The sequence below is a fragment of the Meriones unguiculatus genome, chromosome 2 (genome assembly GCF_030254825.1).
Source record: "Meriones unguiculatus strain TT.TT164.6M chromosome 2, Bangor_MerUng_6.1, whole genome shotgun sequence".
NCBI classification, from domain to species: Eukaryota; Metazoa; Chordata; class Mammalia; order Rodentia; family Muridae; genus Meriones; species Meriones unguiculatus.
Window position 1 is genome coordinate 84,919,417 of NC_083350.1, and position 20,115 is coordinate 84,939,531.

At 41.5% G+C, this 20,115-nt stretch overlaps 1 protein-coding gene across 5 annotated transcripts in view; it reads right to left on the reverse strand.

Moving 5' to 3' along the window:
• Msh3 (mutS homolog 3) overlaps positions 1-20,115 on the reverse strand; it is a 148,770-nt gene that overhangs the window by 124,776 nt on the left and 3,879 nt on the right. For 2 of the 5 annotated variants that reach the window (XM_060377772.1, XM_060377771.1), the window contains exons 3-8: positions 19,133-19,353; positions 16,136-16,324; positions 12,578-12,694; positions 11,954-12,073; positions 10,137-10,280; positions 7,440-7,606 (exon numbers count right to left, since the gene is read on the reverse strand). In XM_060377772.1, the coding sequence (XP_060233755.1) occupies positions 7,440-7,606; positions 10,137-10,280; positions 11,954-12,073; positions 12,578-12,694; positions 16,136-16,324; positions 19,133-19,353 (958 nt within the window). Of the gene's footprint in view, positions 1-7,439; positions 7,607-10,136; positions 10,281-11,953; positions 12,074-12,577; positions 12,695-16,135; positions 16,325-17,801; positions 17,929-19,132; positions 19,354-20,115 lie in introns of those variants that run through there. The other 3 variants (XM_060377775.1, XM_060377774.1, XM_060377773.1) reach the window with 2 other exon arrangements.

Consider the following 20,115-nt stretch of genomic DNA (forward strand, 5'->3'; position numbering starts at 1 on the left):
AGGGAGGACTTTAGAGGAGGGTAGGCTCCATCTCATCAGGCTAGAGGTGGTGAGAGGAGCGTAAGAAGCCAAGATGTCCTTCCCTAGCAAGTCCTCAGTCCCTGTGGAGCAATGGGGAGGACACAGGCAGCCTGCACAGCTCTCACTGTGGTAATAAGGACCCTCATACTGTAGAACACAGAGACTGAGGAACTGAAACTTATACCCTCCAACCCAGAGGCAAAAGTGCCTAATGTCTAAATAAGACCTGGATTCACATCACAATAAGGAAAAGCACAAGTTACCACCAACACTCACTCAGCACACCAAGAAACAGGAAGATCACAAACCAAATTAAAAAAATAAAAATCAATAGACATCAACAGCAGGACAGCAGCACTGTTAGAATCTCTGACAGCTGTCAAGGCGCTATCACGAACTCACAGCAGAGGTGACTATGGACACAGGAACTGCATAAAATAAAGACATTTTGAAGGAGGAGAGACCCCGGGGTTGGGAGGAAGGAGGAGTGAGCAGGACGGTGAGTGGGATGAGAGAGCAATGAGGGTAACTATCATCACAATGCATTGTATATATGAATGAAATGGACAAAACGAGAGGAAGGTGGGTTTGCTTGTTTGTTTGTTTGTTTGTTTGTTTAAGAGCCAGCAAGACAGGTCAACAAACAAAGGTATATGCTGCCAAGCCTGATGACCTAAGTTCTATCCCCTGCATGCATATGGTACCTGTCTTCTGACCTTCACAGGTACTCTACAGCACATGTCTGTCCACACACATACACACATGAAGAAGACAGAAGAAACTCTCAGTGAACAACAGATTGGACCAATCTGAACAACACAGAATACAGACTGACAAAAACAGTTAAACATGCTTTCTTTCTCAGAAGAAAAGAAAGTAAGCTGAAAAATAGTAATAATAAGTGAAAACAACAAACCAAAAAACAAAAACACAAATTTGAAAGGAGAAGTTGCAGGAGGGAGATGAAGCAGGGAAAATGATGTAATTACGGGTCTCATATAAAAATTCTCAAAATGTTTTATAAGGTACAGGAGAAATGGCTCCGTGATGAAGAACACTTTGTTGCAATGGAAGAGGACCTGGGTTCAGTTCCCAGAAATCACATGAGGGTTCACAACCATCCTTAACTCCAGTTCCAAAGACCCCTACACCCTCTTCTGACCACCATGGGTACCAAGTAGGGGGCAAACAACCACACACACAGGCAAAACACTCATACATAGAGATAAAATAAAAGAGTATTCAAACACAGAAAAAAAAATGTTGAAAAAAACTGAAAGGCATATGGAAAAGTACTGCCTTTCTCTTGATTTTACTGTGGATCTAAAGCTGTTATTTAAGAAAAGGGGGAGGGGAGGCTCTTAAGAAAAAAAAATAGCGTCTACCCTCTCCACTTGAGGAATGCTCACTTTCAGCAGAATCTCTTCCTGCACATCAACTGTCCATTCACACTCCATTAGTTTTGTACAGGAGCCTGTCCGTATTCTCAACTTCTGACTTTATTGTTATAAAAATGGCATAAAGCAATGTTTCAAGTTTTAGGTTTTTGGTTTTTGTTTGTTTTTTGTATTTTCAAGACAGTGTTTCTTTGTGTAGCCTTGGCTGTCTTGAACTCGCTTTGTAGGCCTCGACCTCACAGAGATTCACTGCCTCTGTCTCCCTGAGTGCTAGGATTACAGGCGTGTACCACCATGCCCAGCAGGTTTGCATATTTGTGTTATATATTATAATAATAACATAAGTCAAATTGAGAAGGTTAACAGTCATTTTCCTTTTTAAAAAGATATTTTTCTGTCGTTGTTTTAAAATGTAGAAGAACAAATTCTGACACAAAATGAAATAGCTATGACAGGGACCTGCAGGCCAAACTTGAGAAACATTAAAATAAAGTCCCAGCCTCTAGGATGTGGCACTGCAGCCACTTTCCTGGCATTGAGCTTCTCAGCCAGCCTGGGCCTCACACTGTCTTCCTCCACCCGGTCTTCAGTTTGCCCTGTCGAACCATCCCATCAGACTGATGAGACATTCCTCACTTACTGGACTCCTGACACCTAAGAATCATTTGATGTCTTCATCTAAGTCCAAAGAACTAAGCTATTAAGCTTAGAACAATGCAGTCACTAACCTGGAATCATCAGATATATAATAACTTAATATTATTACATAGTTTAATGAAAAAAATATCCCTTTTCCCTCTTAGCCTTCAAAAAATCCCCCTATCCCACCCCAGGCTTTTCTGTGTAGCCCTGCTGTCTAGAACCTGGAACTCACTCTGTACACGGGGATCTGACAGCCTCTGCCTCCCCTCTGGAGTGCTGGGACTGAAAGCATGTACCACCACATCCTGATTGGCTTGGTGTTTTCTTAACTAATGCCAAACTGAAGTAATGACATTAGGGAGAAGTTGGACTTTAACCCTAACAGAAACCTCTGTGGTACACACTCAAAACTCACTTCATCTTGACACTAAATACTACTAAACATTTTCCAAAATAATCAAAGTACAACTCAAAGGGTTGAACAGCCTCTAATAAATTGAAGGCTGTGATGGTTATTTCAAACATCTGTCACTGTAAATAGCATTTGAAAGATAAAAGTCTTCAGGATACAATAATCAGGTCATAAAGTAGTTTATTTAAAGAAGTACAGATGATGTTTGGTCTTCTATAGTCAAAATAACACTAATAATATCTTTCTTTAACATATATTAAATTTGCAGCAATATTCAAGCATTTATTTCAAGGTCACTGGGCACTGAGGGCATTCTTCACATACCTTCAGTGTGTTCTATCAACTACTGAAGGCCATTTTCTAATTCAGGCATCTTCAAGAATGTCAGTTTCCATCAATACTGTAACAACTGAACCCTGACATTTAGTGTATCACAAGCAGCAGATGACCACAGCCTCACCACCTACTCACCAGATGACCACAGCCTCACCAGATGACACCTACTCTCCAGATGACCACAGCCTCGCCACCTACTCAGCCTCCCCAGATAACCACAGCCTCCCCACCTACTCTCCAGATGACCGCAGCCTCCCCAGATGACCGCAGCCTCCCCACCTACTCTCCAGATGACCGCAGCCTCCCCAGATGACCGCAGCCTCCCCACCTACTCTCCAGATGACCGCAGCCTCCCCAGATGACCGCAGCCTCCCCACCTACTCTCCAGATGACCGCAGCCTCCCCACCTACTCTCCAGATGACCGCAGCCTCCCCACCTACTCTCCAGATGACCGCAGCCTCCCCACCTACTCTCCAGATGACCGCAGCCTCACCAGATGACCGCAGCCTCCCCACCTACTCTCCAGATGACCGCAGCCTCACCAGATGACCGCAGCCTCCCCACCTACTCTCCAGATGACCGCAGCCTCCCCAGATGACCGCAGCCTCACCAGATGACCACAGCCTCACAACCTACTCCTCCTGCCTCTACCTAACTCTAAACCACCCCCTTCTGCTCTTCTCCCTCCAACTTTCAACTACTGACATTCTCCAATCTCCTTAATCTTACTCTTTCCACTACATGTTTTCCCCATGTAAGGGATCATTCTTTTTTCAGTTAATTCAAGTGTCTCTCCTGACAGTAAACTCACCTCTTCTTCTCTACCATTGCCAGAACCCTCACTGACTCTCCACCATGAATTTATACCCCTTCCCTGGTTTGCTTGGTTAATACCCTGCAGTTTTCCCTAAATTCTCAGAATGAACATTTCACCTGATCAGGAGAGGATCCCCCCTTTCCTTACACTTCATTAATCTTTCCATTTCATTTCATTTTATATACTATAAACTTTCCTCTTCTCTTCTACCCAGTCAGCCTCGTCCTGTAAATGTCTCCATGCACGCTCACCTCCTCCACAAAGCCTCCCTTGACTATGACCACATCCAGGGTTCTCCCATCTCCATCAACTCAGACATGAGCACCCCTTGCAATGCTCACCATGTCTGCTTCAGAACTTGACCGTGAGCACTAGTAAATGTTACTAACAATTATTATTGATTTAACAGTGTTTCCTATAGTTTTTCTTTTTACTAGAAACTATGTCTCAAAACCCTGCTTTTTGTTTCTCTCTTTACATTTTGACAATAAATGGAAGGATAACAAGATAGTATAACTGATTACATCTGACAAACACAACCAACATGTCAACAAAGACAAAGTTTGTCCCTGCTCAGAAGTGTGTGATTCAGCTGACTGTCATCTTTGCCTAATATTTGTCCTAAATCTAAAAATAATATAAAATAAATACATCTAGCTTGGAAAATAAATGGGAAGGATTTCATAATCTTAAAAAAAAAATCTCAACTCATAAAATATAAAATCCTTTGGAGACCTCTTGTGGTTAAAGTTAAGAATAAAATTTTAATTTTTAAAAACTGTTTTTAAAACTACATTAGAATCATCTATAATTCCAGGCAATTTTTGCATGTGCTCACGTAGTATTACATATGATATCTTCAATATTAATAAAATACCCACCAGAATGTGACAAAAGTAGGGCTGATTACCCCTATTTTATGGAAGAGGACACAGGAAGACAAGAAAAGTCAAGTAATTTACTCCAAGTCGCTAAGGGAAAGAGATTTCCAGTCCAACTTATGACCTATGACATCTGAAAATCTACCACCTCGTTCTCTACAGACATATAAATTACCTATATACTCCTAGAAATGTAGGCTAACTCTCGACTCTCCATGAGCAAAAAAGAACAAAAAGAAAATTTACCAAGAATGGAGACTTACAAGTGGTCTGTAAATGTGGGCAGATTCACAAAGCTGGAATGCTAGCTAGAGAAATGCAGTAAAATGACCTGGAGTTATTAGCTTCCTAAATCCCAGTCAGTCACCCAAGGTGTCTCCAGCTTGCCAAATCTAGGTTTCTAACCCTCATCTGAAAAGTGAATATTGAGGAAGGCCATAAGCTCAAGCTCGCTGACAAACACCTTCCATCTTGGCACTGTCTGCTAATGCACAAGGTTTTGACTTTTTTTTTCACTTTTGCCTGTACTGATTTTTATAAAAATAAGTACAACACGGGAAGCTAACATAATAATTAAAATTCCAGATTAATCTAAACTAATCAAATATACACGTGGTTATGATTAAAAAAGAAAATCAAAGATACGAAACACTAAGTATTCTTACATTTAGAAGAGTCTCTTTTAAAGGTATCTGAGAATTTATTCATTTTTTAGCTTTCCAAGGTCTGCATCCCTCATAAATGAATTGTTTGACTTTTAACTGGTCAAGTTTGAACACAGAGAACTAAGAAAAAAATATGAGGATTTGATCCATAATTTTCTACCTATAATGTAATATAAAGCATTTAAATGATCACTGTAAATGTTTGTTTGGGTTTTTAATTATTCGTTTTTATTTTATGTAGATTGGTGTTCTGCCTATTTGTATGTACATGTGGGGGTGTCAGATCCCCTAGAACTGGAATTACACACAGTTGTGAGCTGCCATGTAGGTGCTCGAAGTTGAACCCAGGTCCTCTAGAAGAGCAGCCACTGCTCTTAACCACTGAGCCATCTCTCCAGCCACCCCCACCCCTGCTATAAATGTTTGAAAGAGCTCACAGAGCCCTTGGGCCTGCATTGCCAATCTAGCAAGGAACCAAAATCTTTTTATGTTTATAACTTCTGCTTAGAATTCAGTGTCCAAGTGGGTTCCATAGTAATGGGAAGAGGGACTGCCTCTGACATAATTTGATTGGCCTGCTCTTTGATCACCTCCCCCTGAGGGAGGAGCAGCCTTACCAGGTCACAGAAGATGACAATGCAGCCACTCCTGATGAGATCTGATAGACTAAGATCAGAAAGAAGGAGAGGAAGATCTCCCCTATCAGTGGACTTGGGGAGGGGCATGCATGCAGAAAGGGGAGGGAGGGTGGGCTCGGGAGGGGAGGCGGGAGGGGCTTATGGGGGGATACAAAATGCATAAAGTATAATTAATAAAAGTTAAATAAAAAAAAGAAAAAGAAATTCCATTATCAGGAATAACCTTCAGGAAATAATTAAAGGTTACACAGAAACATTTCTGTGGATGCTACAGCCACATTCACAGTGATGAAACAGTAAACAACAAAAAGCAAATGCACGTATCGCAGGCCACCCGCACAATGACGTCACACGGCACCGTGTCTTTGAAGCACTGAGATAGCAAAGACAAAGGAGGTTCACTAAGACTTGCCTCAGAGAGGGCTGAGGAGGGCGAGGCTGGCCCTGGCCTGGGGCGCACCGACAGTGGCCAGAAGACTTGGGGTACCTCATGCACTATTCTGAGTCATTTAACATGTCTGAAATTTGCCATAAGAAAATGGAGACAGAATTTTTAAGTTAAAAAACAGAAACAAAGCTATATTTGTACCTGTTATGTATATATATAGATAGACAGATAGATGTATTACTTTTTATTTATTATATAATAATAAATATATATGGAGGAGCATTATATATTTATATATAATAAGTTAAAAAGTAATAAAATAAAGAAATAAAACACAGAAGTGCAGTTATTTCTGTATTTGTGGAGCTGGATTTATTTTATTTTTCTTTTTTTGACCCTTAATGATTCTAAATGAATGCATGTCAGTGCTATCAACAGAATAATAAACTGTAAAAGAAAAAAATGTAAATGAAAATGAATATTCTGCTTCAAAGATAAAGAAACACAAGGCCTCACTTTAAATCGGGTTGATTTTCTCACTGACCTGTCGGCCCATTAGCTGTAATCCCCACGGCTGCCCCTTCCTGCAGACGGGCACTCCCCCAGCCCATGCCTCCTGCCCTTTCCAGCCACACTCTTCCACAGAGGCACCTTCCTGTAGTGCAGTTAGCACTTCATGCCTTGAGGATGCAGCAAGGCTGAGCTCAGCCTCACACTGTCTTCTCCTCCTCTACTTGCTACAACGTTCATGCCTTGCTTTATACCGAGTGTTGTGGTGGAGTCTAGTAAATAAAATGACTATAGTAAATAAAATGACTATAGTTAATAAAATGACTAGGCCCCCTTCACCCCGCAGAGAAACATGAAGCACTGAAACTTTACAGATGTTCTTTAAAAATTCCAAATTACCTCTAGAGTATATACATAAATCACCAAACAATAATGAAATATTATGATAAATCCCTTTAAAATGACTTCCCTGTACAATCCTACCTTTTTTCCCTTTAAAAGCTCTATTATTGGAGCAGGGCAATTGGTGGTGTACGCCTTTAGTCCCAGCACTTGAGAGGCAGAGGCAGGCAGACCCTGGTGAGTTCATGGTCAGCCTGGACTTCGGAATGAGTTCCAGGACAGCCAAGACAGAGAGACCCTCTTATTGGGATATAATTACCATAGGTAGTTTGTTACAAGAACAAGTTCTGGCTTGGGAAGTCGCTCCAGTCTGAGAGGCCGTTGCTCACCTGACAGCGGTGGCTCTGTGGATGAGCATCTCGGTTGGCTGGGACAGATCTGAGGGAAGCAGCAGCTCCACAGGCTGCAGGCTTAGTAGGCGAGTCTCCAGCTCCTGTCTGGAAGCAGAGTCCTGGAAGCAGTCGAACACCACCTCGCCAGTGGCAGGCTGCGCTCCCTAGAGGCAAAGGTAAACAAAACAGCTCAGAACACAGACACTCTCGGCCGCCCCGACCCATCACAAGCACGGTTCCAGCTACCCATCACAAGCACGGTTCCAGCTAATGCTCAGTTTCTAAAGTGAAAATCTGTCTGCCTTTTACGACTCTCCCATAAGTCGTAAAAGATTCACAGGCATCTCAACCTGGCTGAGAGCCGGTGAGATGGCTCAGGAGGAAGGGGTCTTGCCAGAGTCTGAGGACCTAGGAAAGAAAGCACTGCGGTGCTTACCTCAGCAATTCCCCCCAGGTATATACTCAGGAGAACTCGAGTATGTGTGTAAAAGACACAAGAATGCCTATACAAGCATTCTTTACAGAGGCAAAGACTACCAAGACCTCCACGTGTCCAGCAACAGGAATGAATGCACCTGGGTTATAAAATTAAAGACAGCACCACAATCAAAACTCTAAAGCATGTAAATAAATGTCACATTCAGGCCAGCAAGATGGCCCAGCGGATAGGGGGCCTGCTGCCAAGCCTGGTGACCTCTCTTTGATCCCCAGATGGTAGGAAGAACGGACTCTCCCAAAAGGATCCTCGAATGTCCACAAGCGTGTGCCCTAACCCTGACCAGCAAAGAAACAGAAAACCAATTACAAAAGATAGAAAACACTTTTATTGTACACTTACTTTGCGCATAAAGTTGAAGGTGGTAAAAAAGAACTAAAAGAAAATATTACCACCCCAAAATCAGTCTTAGACTTACTGTAGAAAGAAAGGCGCCTGGGGAACTGGGAGAATCTGGGCAGTGCTGGAGTTATTGACCTCAATGACTGTTTCACACTGCTCTGCTAAATTTCTACATTTTTTTTCCATCTGAATATTTTATAATTTATTAAAATCCTTCAGTGGTAGCCAAGGAATGTCCTTAATTCCAGCCCAGAGGTGGCCTCTAGTGGCCACAGCTGCTGCACCAGCTAGATTTGGTTACCTGCTTGAGTCCATGTCCCAATCCACAAATGAAGCACTTACATAAGCTGTTCACAAATAGATGACAGAGTTATCAGCCACCCAAATTCGGTCATCTTAATCAAAGAACTAGTCTAGAGATACCTGCAATGTGTATCACTCCAAGAGACGTGTGACATTAAGCAACCCACAGTCCAAACAAAACTTCACGGCCCAAAATTAAGGTGCAAGGCATGCTTGCAGGGCTTCTAATTTTGGACTAACTACCAGCACTCAAAGGAGACTCTCAGATGGAAGCTGGGAAATAAAAGATGCTCTTCACAGTGGAAGAAAACCCATGGAGAACAGTGCTAACGGTAAAGGGAAATGAACCCCCAATCAGCCCCATGGAATCTGAGGAATTGGAGAAAGTTCCAAGTGGCCTTGTACAAATCTGGAGGATTCCAGAACTCAAGTGCAGCCTCGACCTAGAGCTCAGGATGCCATCAGCCAGAAAAGTGACTGCTGAGGTCAAAATTGGGAACAAAAAACCATGTAGGGTCAATGACCACTATTCATCTTTTCCTATCCCTGCTAATCTGCTGCAGACAGCCATGGAAACAGCAGGGTGCTACTGCCCCAGGAGGGCCCATGTGCTCTCGTGCACCATCCACTCTGTTCTCTCATCTGATCTCCAGGTAAATATGAACTGGCACACTACATATGCTAAAGATGATGAGCAAATAACCTTACTGTTTGTAGATGGGACCGACGGTCTACAACCAGATTAAAAAAAAAAAAAATGCTTCTCAGGGGAAAAAATTTCATTTGAGCCTCCCCAACAGCCACAGTATTGCTAACTCACTGAAAGAAGGGCTTACTGGCTACGCAAATGTCAAGTTAGCACAGTTACACGGTATGAATGATGTATTAATGTTAATGTTCTAGGAATGTTTGTTAATGCTTGTCACTGACTGCAGATGCTAGAAAAAGCAAAAAAGTGCTTATAAAGGAGTCTAATATTTCTGAGGAGCATGGTCTTAGATCTGTAAGTGGGTAAATTTGCTCAGGAACTAACAGAAGGCAAAAACCAGAAAAACTAAAACTCTTGAATCATTTATCTGGAAGACAGTGGAATTATTTCTGACATTAATTGAGTATGCTATCTTGCACTGGCCACTTAACATTTTCCTTTAACTCTCCCTTCCTCCAAATCTAATTAGGATAGTCCCATAATCACTCCCATTAGGTTACACACCAGAGGGAACCTCTAGAGCCCTCAACAGGCTTGCATGTGCTTGGCACAGCTTTTTTTGTACTATCGGCTCCCTGTCTACAAGCATGCCTGTCACTGACACCATTTTCAACCCTTAGCAATGGCATAGAGTCTGAAAACGACCTGGATCTTCAGCACAGCATACTAAGTAACCAGAAAAGGAAAGCCTAAGTAATTACTTGACTGTTACTGTTGTGAGGAAAATGTTTTCCTAGTAAACTCCAAGAAAGCACTTCAGAATCCCCATCATGCACCACTCATGATCACTCACACGGGGTACCATGAACCCCCAGCATTCATTCCTCACCTTCAAAGGACTTACCACAATACCAATGGAAATGTTTCCCTTCTTTTTGTCCTTAATATTTTCCTTTTCTTCGTAGATACACAGAAGATAGTTGGTTGAAGTATCTGCCATTACCTCATCAATATTTACACAATCATGCAGCCTGATTACAGGATTCACATGTAATAATGATTAAAGAAAATCACATGCTTAATTCCCATTAGCTGAAAACTGGTTTATTTTTCTCATGCAGAATTCTTCAATTATGATCAGAGTCACATGTTGTTTCTTCCCTGAACTAGGACAAAGACAGGCAACTATAATCTACTCGCTTCCAAAAGGTCTAGCAGTGTACCTGCATCCCCGTGGGAGCTGAAAAATGAAGCCTCTTTGCCAAGATAATTCTGGGACTCCTTTAATCCAACAATGCTACAAAGCACACACACTAAAACAGCATGAATGAATCCCCATCTCTAAAGTGCCTCAAACTCTAGAAGCAACAAGAGATTTTGAAGACATTTAATTAAACAGAAACACATTTGCATATAGGAGTATGAATGCACATGTATGTGTAAAATGAATCCCATTAATCAAAATTCTCAAGGATAAAAGCTGATTCTGGACAAAGTCATCGTGTTTTCTTCAAGGGAGCCTCACTGGGGAAACAAACCACTCTTAAGGGCAGTCCCTATACACAGCAGCAGATCAGAAGTTCTGTCTCACAATGTTAAGGCAGGGCATCTCTTTTAAATCTTACAGTCTTCAGAGAATACAGGATAGCTTCTAGTTTTTGGTTGTTATGGGATCCCTGTGTGTATGAATGGTATGTGTTTCTAAGTCTATATGTGCTTCTTTGGCTCTTTTTCCTAGTTTTGTCCTATTTCATTTTTTTTGTTTGTTTTTTTACTTTACCATTTGTATTTTATTATTATTCATTAGATGACTGCTTTCTAAAAGACACAGAAAGGGTGTGAATTCAGATGGAAAGGGAAGTGGAGAGGAACTGTGAGGAGTGGGAAGAGGGGAACTGTAATCAGAATATATTGTATAAAAATCTATTTTCAATGAAAGAAGAAAATTTAAAAAGCAACTTGAGCCACTAGCTAGTAAGTACTTTTATTTGAACCCTGCTCATATCTTATCAATAACTATCTTACTTTTTGAAATGACAGGTCAAGTATGGTGAACAGCTAAGTATAATCCCAGGTATCAGAAAGGCTGGAGAAGTTCATAGCCAGCCTGTATTACACAGTGAAAATCAATCGCAAAACAAAAGCTAAGAATCTTATTACTATTTAATTATTTTGCTTCAAGTTACAAAAGGAATTTATGAGTGATGATAACCTTGGGGACTATTACTGTGCACACTGAAGCCTACAAGAGAAAATTTTAACCAACTACCCATTTCAATAACATGAAGTCAACAATTAGTGAAGATGACCTCACATTTAACTGAGTCTTAATTTTGTCTCTGAAGTTCTTTCCACATGAAGTTAGTAAGTTATTTTCAGGTCCCACTTTAGCAAGGCTCTGAGGAACTGGAAGGCCCTGGAGAGCTACCACTGCCCCACAAACGGTCTGTTAACTCGGTCTGCTTTATCACACTGTTTTGTTTCTTGCTACTAAAGTACAATGAATGCTGCTCTCATTATGACAAGGAAGACATACTGTGTCCAGCCCCTACCCACCCTCCTCTCAGTGACACAGCCAACATGGCTGAAGTGACAGGGTGTACAGTGGCTACCCACCTTATAAAACACATTCTCACCCAGGAAAAAGAAACAAAAGTTTAGTTAAATTTATCATTTTAAAAAGCCCCTACAACAAAAGGAAAATTCCTATCCTAAAAGGATATCTTCTCCTATGAGTGTGGATTTTGTATAAAGAGCGGTCAATTTCCGGGAAAAGACAGAACTTTTATTGTCTCCGATGGCCTTCAATGCTGCAGTTTCAGTTTGCTTCACAACTCCAACCTTCAACAGAAATAAGACACACTTACTGCCAAATCCAGTGAATCACTGTTTAAAAAAAAAAAAAAAAAAACATTACAAAATGTTAAAAAGTTCATTCTGAAACACTGAAAATAGCAAAACAACCCTGGATGCCCAGATATAGAGCAGAAAGAACCCCAAGCAACTGGCTGTGCAATGGCTAAAGGACAAAGAAACAGTGCAGCTACAGCAGAGGTCACTCTAGGGTTGGCAGGGTAGTGCACTCCTGTATGCCCAGCCCGCGGGAGGCTGAGGCTGCAAGTTTATATGAGCCCAAGTCCATCCTGGGCTTTACAACTTAGACTCTTGCTCAGAAAACAAGCAGAACTAAATACAAGATGCAATGCTAATAACTATAATACATTTTAATTTCCCATGATTCCAAATTCTAAAACCAATAAAAGTCTTTCTGCCACCTTCTACCATGTGTTAGCTCTCTAGAGGAGAATCCCAACTCCTTTTCCACAAATCAAAGCCAAAGCTGACCTTGTATCCTTTGGCCACAAGTCGGCGGACGTGCACGAACAGTCTATGAGTAGGTATGCTTGCAGTCATAAAGTTGTGATCTAAGTGGCAATAAATATTAAGTTCCCGGGCAGCAATCTAAAAGGTGCAGACAGAGAATATGTCAATAGACTCCCTGTCTAAGGTTTGTTCACTCTCTTAATAATTCATCAGGTTGCATACATGTACTTAGGATCTAGAATTTCTCTAAATATACACATCATCAATAAAATGTTTAAAGGACATTCCTTGTAAAAAGCAAACAAAATAACAACAAAAAACAAACAAACAAACAAACAAATGCACAGTTTCATCTACTTTGGGCATCTCCAAGAGGATGACTTCAAAGCCAACATCTGTATCTCTTAATCCCAAAAACACAACAGAGCTTCTTCAATGTCCTTAGAAATATACAAATGTTACCCAAAACCTTAAAACATTCAGTATTCCCTCCAGTAAGAGCCTGAGACTGTAAAGGAATAAGACATTTTATACAAATGGCGCAGGTTGATAACTGACAAGCAGAAGACACTACAGAGCATCTTAAAGAATGAATCCACACACGGAAGACATGCACCTTTCTGACAGAAGACTTGTCCTGTTGGCTAAAAGCATGCGAGTGAAAGAAATGTGAAAGCAAGAAGCAGTAACTGAACTGATATCTTGCTTTCTTCTAGAAAAATACCACAGCTTAGACAGTGCCCATCAGAGCCACAAAATCTCAACCCAACATTCTTACTGCCCAGTCTCACCCATCTCTGAACTGCATTGCTCCATCATTTCTCTCAATGAAAGATCAGTCTTTACTACAGTCAAATGAAAATTTACCCTTTCTCTTTCTCCTTCTCCTGTAGGTTGCAACTATTCCTTCTCTCAGAAAACATGCCAGTGTTAGGTCAGAGTATAATTTTGTAACACAAAGCACAGTTTAATGTTACTAAGAGAATATCACTTTCCTGAAAAAAACAGGCTTTAGAAAACTGAAAGAAAAGGGGTTAGTAGAGACTTTGTTTTCCATTCCTCAGGCAACAACACCTGTACTGCCTTATCTCTTTGTGATAGCCTGTGACCCAAGCAAGCCTAAAACATAAGCATTGTCCATGATCCCCAACAGTGGCAATAGCAGCAATCTCTTCCTCAGCTTGGTCACTGCAGTGGTTTGAAAAGAAGCAGCACATAGAAGTTCATGTTTGAATGGTTGGTTCCTAGTGAAAAGAACTATTTGGGAAGGATTAAGAGGTGTGGCTTTGTTGAAGGAAATGTGTCATGTCACTGGGAATGGACTTCAAGATTTCTAAAGGCCACACCATTCTCAGTTAGCTCTCTTTCTCTGCTTATTCTTGTGTGTGAGCACTCAGCTACTGCTCCAGCACCATGCCTGACTGCCTGCCTGATTCCATGCTCCCCACTAGGGTAGTCATGGACACTAACCCTGTATAAATGTGAGCCCTCAATTAAATGCTTTCTTTTATAAGTTGCTTTGTGTGGTGATTTAAATGAAAACGGCTCCCATAGGCTCATAAGAAGTGGCACTATTAGGAGGTAAGGAAAGTGTGTCACTGGGATGGGCTCAAGCCAGGTCTAGAATCAAGGTGGATTGGGATCTGTCGAACTCTCAGCTCCTCTCCAGCACCATGTCTGCCTGCATGTTCCCAGGCTTCCTGCCATGATGGCAATGGAGTAAACCTCTGAACTGCGAGCCAGCCCTAATTAAATGTTTTAATTTCTAAGAGTTGCTGTGGTCATGCTGTCTCTTCACAGCAATAAAACGTTGGTGGCACACGCCTTTAATCCCAGCTCTTGGGAGGCAGAGACAGGTAGATCTCTATGAGTTCAAAGCTAATCTGGTCTACAAAGCTAGTTCCAGAATAGCCAGGACTACACACAGAGAAACCCTGTCATGAAAAACAAAATAAACAAACAAACAAAAAGAACAGCAAGTGCTCTTAACTGCTGAATCATCTCTCTAATCTCAAGTGACAATATTTCTTAAAGGGTAACCAATCTAATTTGTTTTTTCAGAAAGCCAGAAAACATGACCTGTAAAACAGCTTAATAGGAAAGAGCACTGGTTTCTAAGCCTGATGACCTAAATTAAATTCTGGGAATGTGTCTTAGGGTTAACACTGCTATGATGAAACTCTACTGACCAAAAGCAAGTTGAGGAGGAAAGGGTTTATTTGCCTTTCACTTCCTCATCACAGTCTATCACTAAAGAAGGCCAGGGCAGGGACTTACACAGGGCAGGAGCCTGGAGGCAGGAGCTCAGGTGGAGGCCGAGGAGGGTGCTGTTTACTGGTTTGCTCATTATGGCTTCTCAGCCTGCTCTCTTACAGACTCAGACTAACCCCCACCCCACCCCCAAGGGGTTGTACCACCCACAATGAGCTATGCTCTCCCCGATCAATTGCAAAACTGATTTTAAAAATTGGGGGGTGGGGATCAAAACAAGGTTGCTCTGTGTAGCCCTGGCTATCCTGGAACTTGCTCTGTAGACCAGGCTGGACTCAAAGATCTGCCTAGCTCTGCCTCCTGAATGCTGCAATTAAAGGCCTGTGACACCATTGTGCAGCTAATTAATTTAAGAAAAAATGCTCTACAGGCTTGCCTGAAGACTGATCTTATGTAGGCATTTTCGTAGTTGAGGCTTCCTCCTTTCCAATGACTCTAGTTTATGTCAAGCTGACATAAAATTAGCCAGCACAGAGCAGGGTGTGGTGGTGCAAGCCTTTAATCCCAGTACTCAGGAAGACAGAGGAAGATGGAGGCAGGCGGATCACTGTGTTTTCAAGGTCAGCTTGGTCTACAGAGCAAGTCCAGAACAGCCAAGGGTACAAGAGAAACCCTGTCTCCAAAAACCAAAAAAAAAAAAAAAAAAAAAAATCAAAACAAATAAAAGTTAGCCAGCACAGACCCATGAGGTAGAAGAAGAAAACTTACTTCTCAAAGTGGTCCTCTGACTTCTGAACACACATAAAGTACATATATACAGAGATTAAATAAATAAATATCTTTAAAACAAAACTTTTAAGACAGAAAATAAAATGTTCAAAGAGTCTATGGCTGGATAAGAAAAACATCAGTTAGTGTTCCCTGGTGGTGAACATCTGCAACCCCAGAGCTCAAGGGTAGAGAAGGCTGAGGGAGCAGGGTCAAGAGAAGGCTGAGGGAGCAGGGTCAAGAGAAGGCTGAGGGAGCAGGGTCAAGAGAAAGCTGAGGGAGCAGGGTCAAGAGAAGGCTGAGGGAGCAGGGTCAAGAGAAGGCTGAGGGAGCAGGGTCAAGAGAAGGCTGAGGGAGCAGGGTCAAGAGAAAGCTGAGGGAGCAGGGTCAAGAGAAGGCTGAGGGAGCAGGGTCAAGAGAAGGCTGAGGGAGCAGGGTCAAGAGAAGGCTGAGGGAGCAGGGTCAAGAGAAGGCTGAGGGAGCAGGGTCAAGAGAAGGCTGAGGGAGCAGGGTCAAGAGCTCAAAGCATGTCTAGGCAGCAAAACATAATGCTAAAAAACAAAAACAAAGACAACAAAGGAAGGAAAAGAAACAACTTACTTCTGCATCTTCCCCAAAGAATCTGTACTTGTATCCACATTCCACACACAAAATTGCATCTTTGTGCTGCTGCTTCATATCTATGTACTGCAATTCTAGTGGTGTATAGACACTTTTGGATCGTTTGTTAAAAGATTTACAATTGGAAGCCTTCTGGAAATTTTCAGGGCATGGTCCAAATTGACTATCCTGGAAACCAAAAGATTTATACAGTTTAGAATGTGCCAACTGAATTGCTGAGGTCTTGGAGTAAAGGTAAGTTTGGCAAGAGCTAACACTTGGTGACTCCATGTGGAAGGTTTCTACAGACCTACTGCATATTCTAAAGGTACACTGAGACCAAGCTATCTGTAGGTTCCAAACTGTTTTCAAAATAAAATTTCAAACAAGAGAGCAGCGGGTGAAGGGATACCAGTGAGAATGAAGTATAATGACATGTGATATCAAGATGTATGTAAAGCAATTACTCTATATGCTAACTTTAAAGATAAATAAAAGCAGAAAGCCAAAATGAACTATATAAGTACACTGAAAGTCCAAACATTTAATGTTCTATGTTTTTGCATCTTTTATTTCATAAGTCCATTAATATCTTATTGTTTATTTCCAGGAGTGTTGGATAAGAGCAGAGGGCATGTATCTAGTGCACTTTCAGGAAACACGCTGACATCTCGGTAGGTAAAGATATTAACTTTCCAAAAAGACTCAGTTCTTCTCAAGGGTAGAGCTATGTTGGTTGGGAGCTTGGCAACCAGTTAAGAATCACCTTGATAACATACCTCTATCTGTGTCTATGAGGGTGTTCCCCTCACCCTGCAACTGGGGAAGGCCAGCCTTGAATGTGGGCAGCCCTACCCCATTTGCTAAACAAAAGGAAGTGAGCTGAGCATGAAGATTCACCCAGCTCCTGACTGCAGACGACTGCGCATGCAGCCAGGGGCCTCAGGCCTTCCCTGCTGATGGATCAGACCCTCAGACTGTGAGCCAGAAGAAACCGTCTTGCCTTAAGCTGGTGTTCTCAGTTTATCTCAGCCACAAAACAAGCCATTAGCCCACATAAAAGCCCCCAAAGAGAAAGAGCACAGACTCATGGCTTACTGTACCAGGTCTGAGAATGCAATTACCTTTTATTTCTATGAGATTTTCCCTTTTCTTTCTAAGGTTTTATATAAATCCAAGAATACTATATAATGGAAAATTTAATTCACATCCATAAAAATGTATTCTCTAGAAAAAAAGTATTCCCTTATTCACTTATTCACTTACGGAATAAGATAGACTTCTAGAAAAAAACGTTTAACTATGTGGGATACTAACAAATTGGTATTAAGCAATTTCAAGAACTATGAAGATAGAAATATTTCCCAGATCTATTATGGTCTCTTTTGTATCCCTAGAGACATCACAGTGGACTCGACTGTGAACTTGGAAACTGTTCAAGAGTCATGGCGTCACTGGCTCCACACTGACAGCCCTGTAATTTGATAACTTTTTACCACTCATCTGCATCCTATGACTTCAAACAGCTTATCACTCCAGGCATGGTGGTCCACACCATTAACCCCAGCACTCAGGAGACAGAGATAGATCTCTGTTAGTTCAAGGGCAGCCAGGGCTGGATGTGAGATCCGGTCTCAAAGAAACTAGAACAGCCATGGCTTAGCACCTGGAATGATGTTCACTGACGGCTTCCAGGGAGTCCTCCTGTCTTGTTAGCTCTGCTTTCCGACACCAAAGTGCAGCGCTGGTCACTGTCTGTCTGGGCAGCAGGAAGCGTGTCCAGGGAGGAGCGGCTGTAAGGTGCCCATTAGAAGTGAGCTCTAATCAACAGACTTTGGAGCTTCCATGAACTACAGTTACCCCACTAAGTAAACTGACTCCGAGTGTTGAAGACAAAAAACACAACGCTTCCAGTTTATATCTGACAAGTAAGTCAACCAACCCGCTCTCTCTGACTAAGAGTTCAGAGATCTGGATTTTGCAGGAGTTGAGAACTGTCAATACTACTAGCTCTGAGCACTGTTCTGAGCACTTTTCCTAGAAAAATACACTAGAATTTTAATGTCTAAAGAACATATCTGTGTATATATACATGCAGTTTTGTGCGGGTACTTATTTCTCTAATTCAATGGTACTAAAGAGAAAGGTTTTTTAAAAAATGCCCATTCCCTTGGTGGCACATGTCTTTAATCCCAGCACTTGGGAGGCAGAAGTAGCTGGATCGCTGTGAGTTTGAGGCCATCTTGGTCTATAAAACAAGCCCAGGATAGCCAGGGCTCGTTACACAGAGAAACCTTGTCTTGAAAAACATACATACATACATACATACATACATAAATTGATTAATTAAGTAAATGTCCATTCTCAATTCTAAGGAAAAACCAAATAAATGTGATTCTGAAGAAAGGTTCTGAGAGTTAGTTTAGGGCTTTTTCAAAATTCCTGCAGATTATTTTGAATGAAAGCTAACAATGAAAACCAGCCACTTCTATGAATGGATTTTGGTAGTGGAACAAAAAGGTAAATTCCCTGTTTTTGCAATAATAAAAAACATGAGTAAGCCAAAGATTACAGCACAAGAAATAAAAGCCTATCCTCATTTACTTTATCTCTGAATTAACTTGATATCTGCCAAGCTCTCAACTAAAAACCTCACGCCTATATGCTGCCCACCAGGACTTTCCATGCAAATTATAGAAACTATCCATGAGAAGCACCCCCACAGTCATGCCCCTAACCTACACAGTACAGTGTGATTGCCTTTGGCGTTGCATCTTATTTTAATACAAACCAATTAAGCTCTCCCAAATTAGTAAAACTCTTAAATATTGAAACGAACTAAAAAAAAAAAAAAAAAATACTAAGAAACAAATACTCCCTCAGCGAACACATCTGGTCAACTACATGCGGAAACTAGTTATTTCCCTGAGGAATCACAACACAAAAGGTACTTCAGAACCGGCTGACCAACTGGCCATCTCCACAGCAGTTACATACTTTCTGATTAGCCTGAGATTTGGAATCTTCAGACAAAACTGCATTCTTTTCATGTTGCAGAGTGATGTCTTCAAAATCAGTACATTTTGGCAGAACTGCAAGTCTCCCCTGAAGAGGTTCTGTCTGGACTCTGTTTTGAGGGAGGGCCGAATCACAGCAGAATTCTTTCAACTTTTCCAGGGACTTTAAAACAATCCTGGGCCTCAGACATTTCTTTGCCTCTTGGGAAATAAGAAGAAAACATACCAATAATATTTTGGCTTCATTATGTCAATTCTTAACGTGCATGGAATTTTTCAGAAGGACATTTCCATTGGTGCAATGAACTTAGCTATAATGTGATAAAAAAAAAAAAGACCAAGGTAATGAGGACACATTTAAACACACATATAATTTCATTCGCTGATGAAATCTATTGAGAGCTACAGTAAAAGAGGCTGGCAAGACAGCTCGGCAGGAATGGTGCTTGCTGCCAAGGTGATGAGCAAATTCAATGCCCAGATATAGCAAGGTAGAAGAGAACTCCTTCAAGCTGTCCTCCACACACATGCACTCCATGCATATACACAGACACACACCCATAAATAAAACATTGCAATTTTAATTTTCAAAAACAGGACTATAGTGGAATTTTGCTTCTGTTTCTTTGGGTATAATGACAGATGGGACAGGGGCAGTGACAGCTGCCACTCACATATCTGAAGTTAGACAGGGAACTGATACAGTTACTAATTCACACACAAGATTCATACAAGAACCATTTCTATTTGCAACACAAAATGCTTGAGACTCAGGAATTGGGGCACCATGGAGTCTGGAAAGATTCAAAGTGAACTGATCTGATGCTACATTCTTCCCAGTCTTTAAGCTCTAAGGACCCTTCTCCCACTCAGCAGACTAGAGGTTTCTCTAGAAAGATGTGATAAGCAGTATTTCTGGTCATAAACTCTCCAGAAAAATGACGAAAGCCAAAGCTGCCTGGA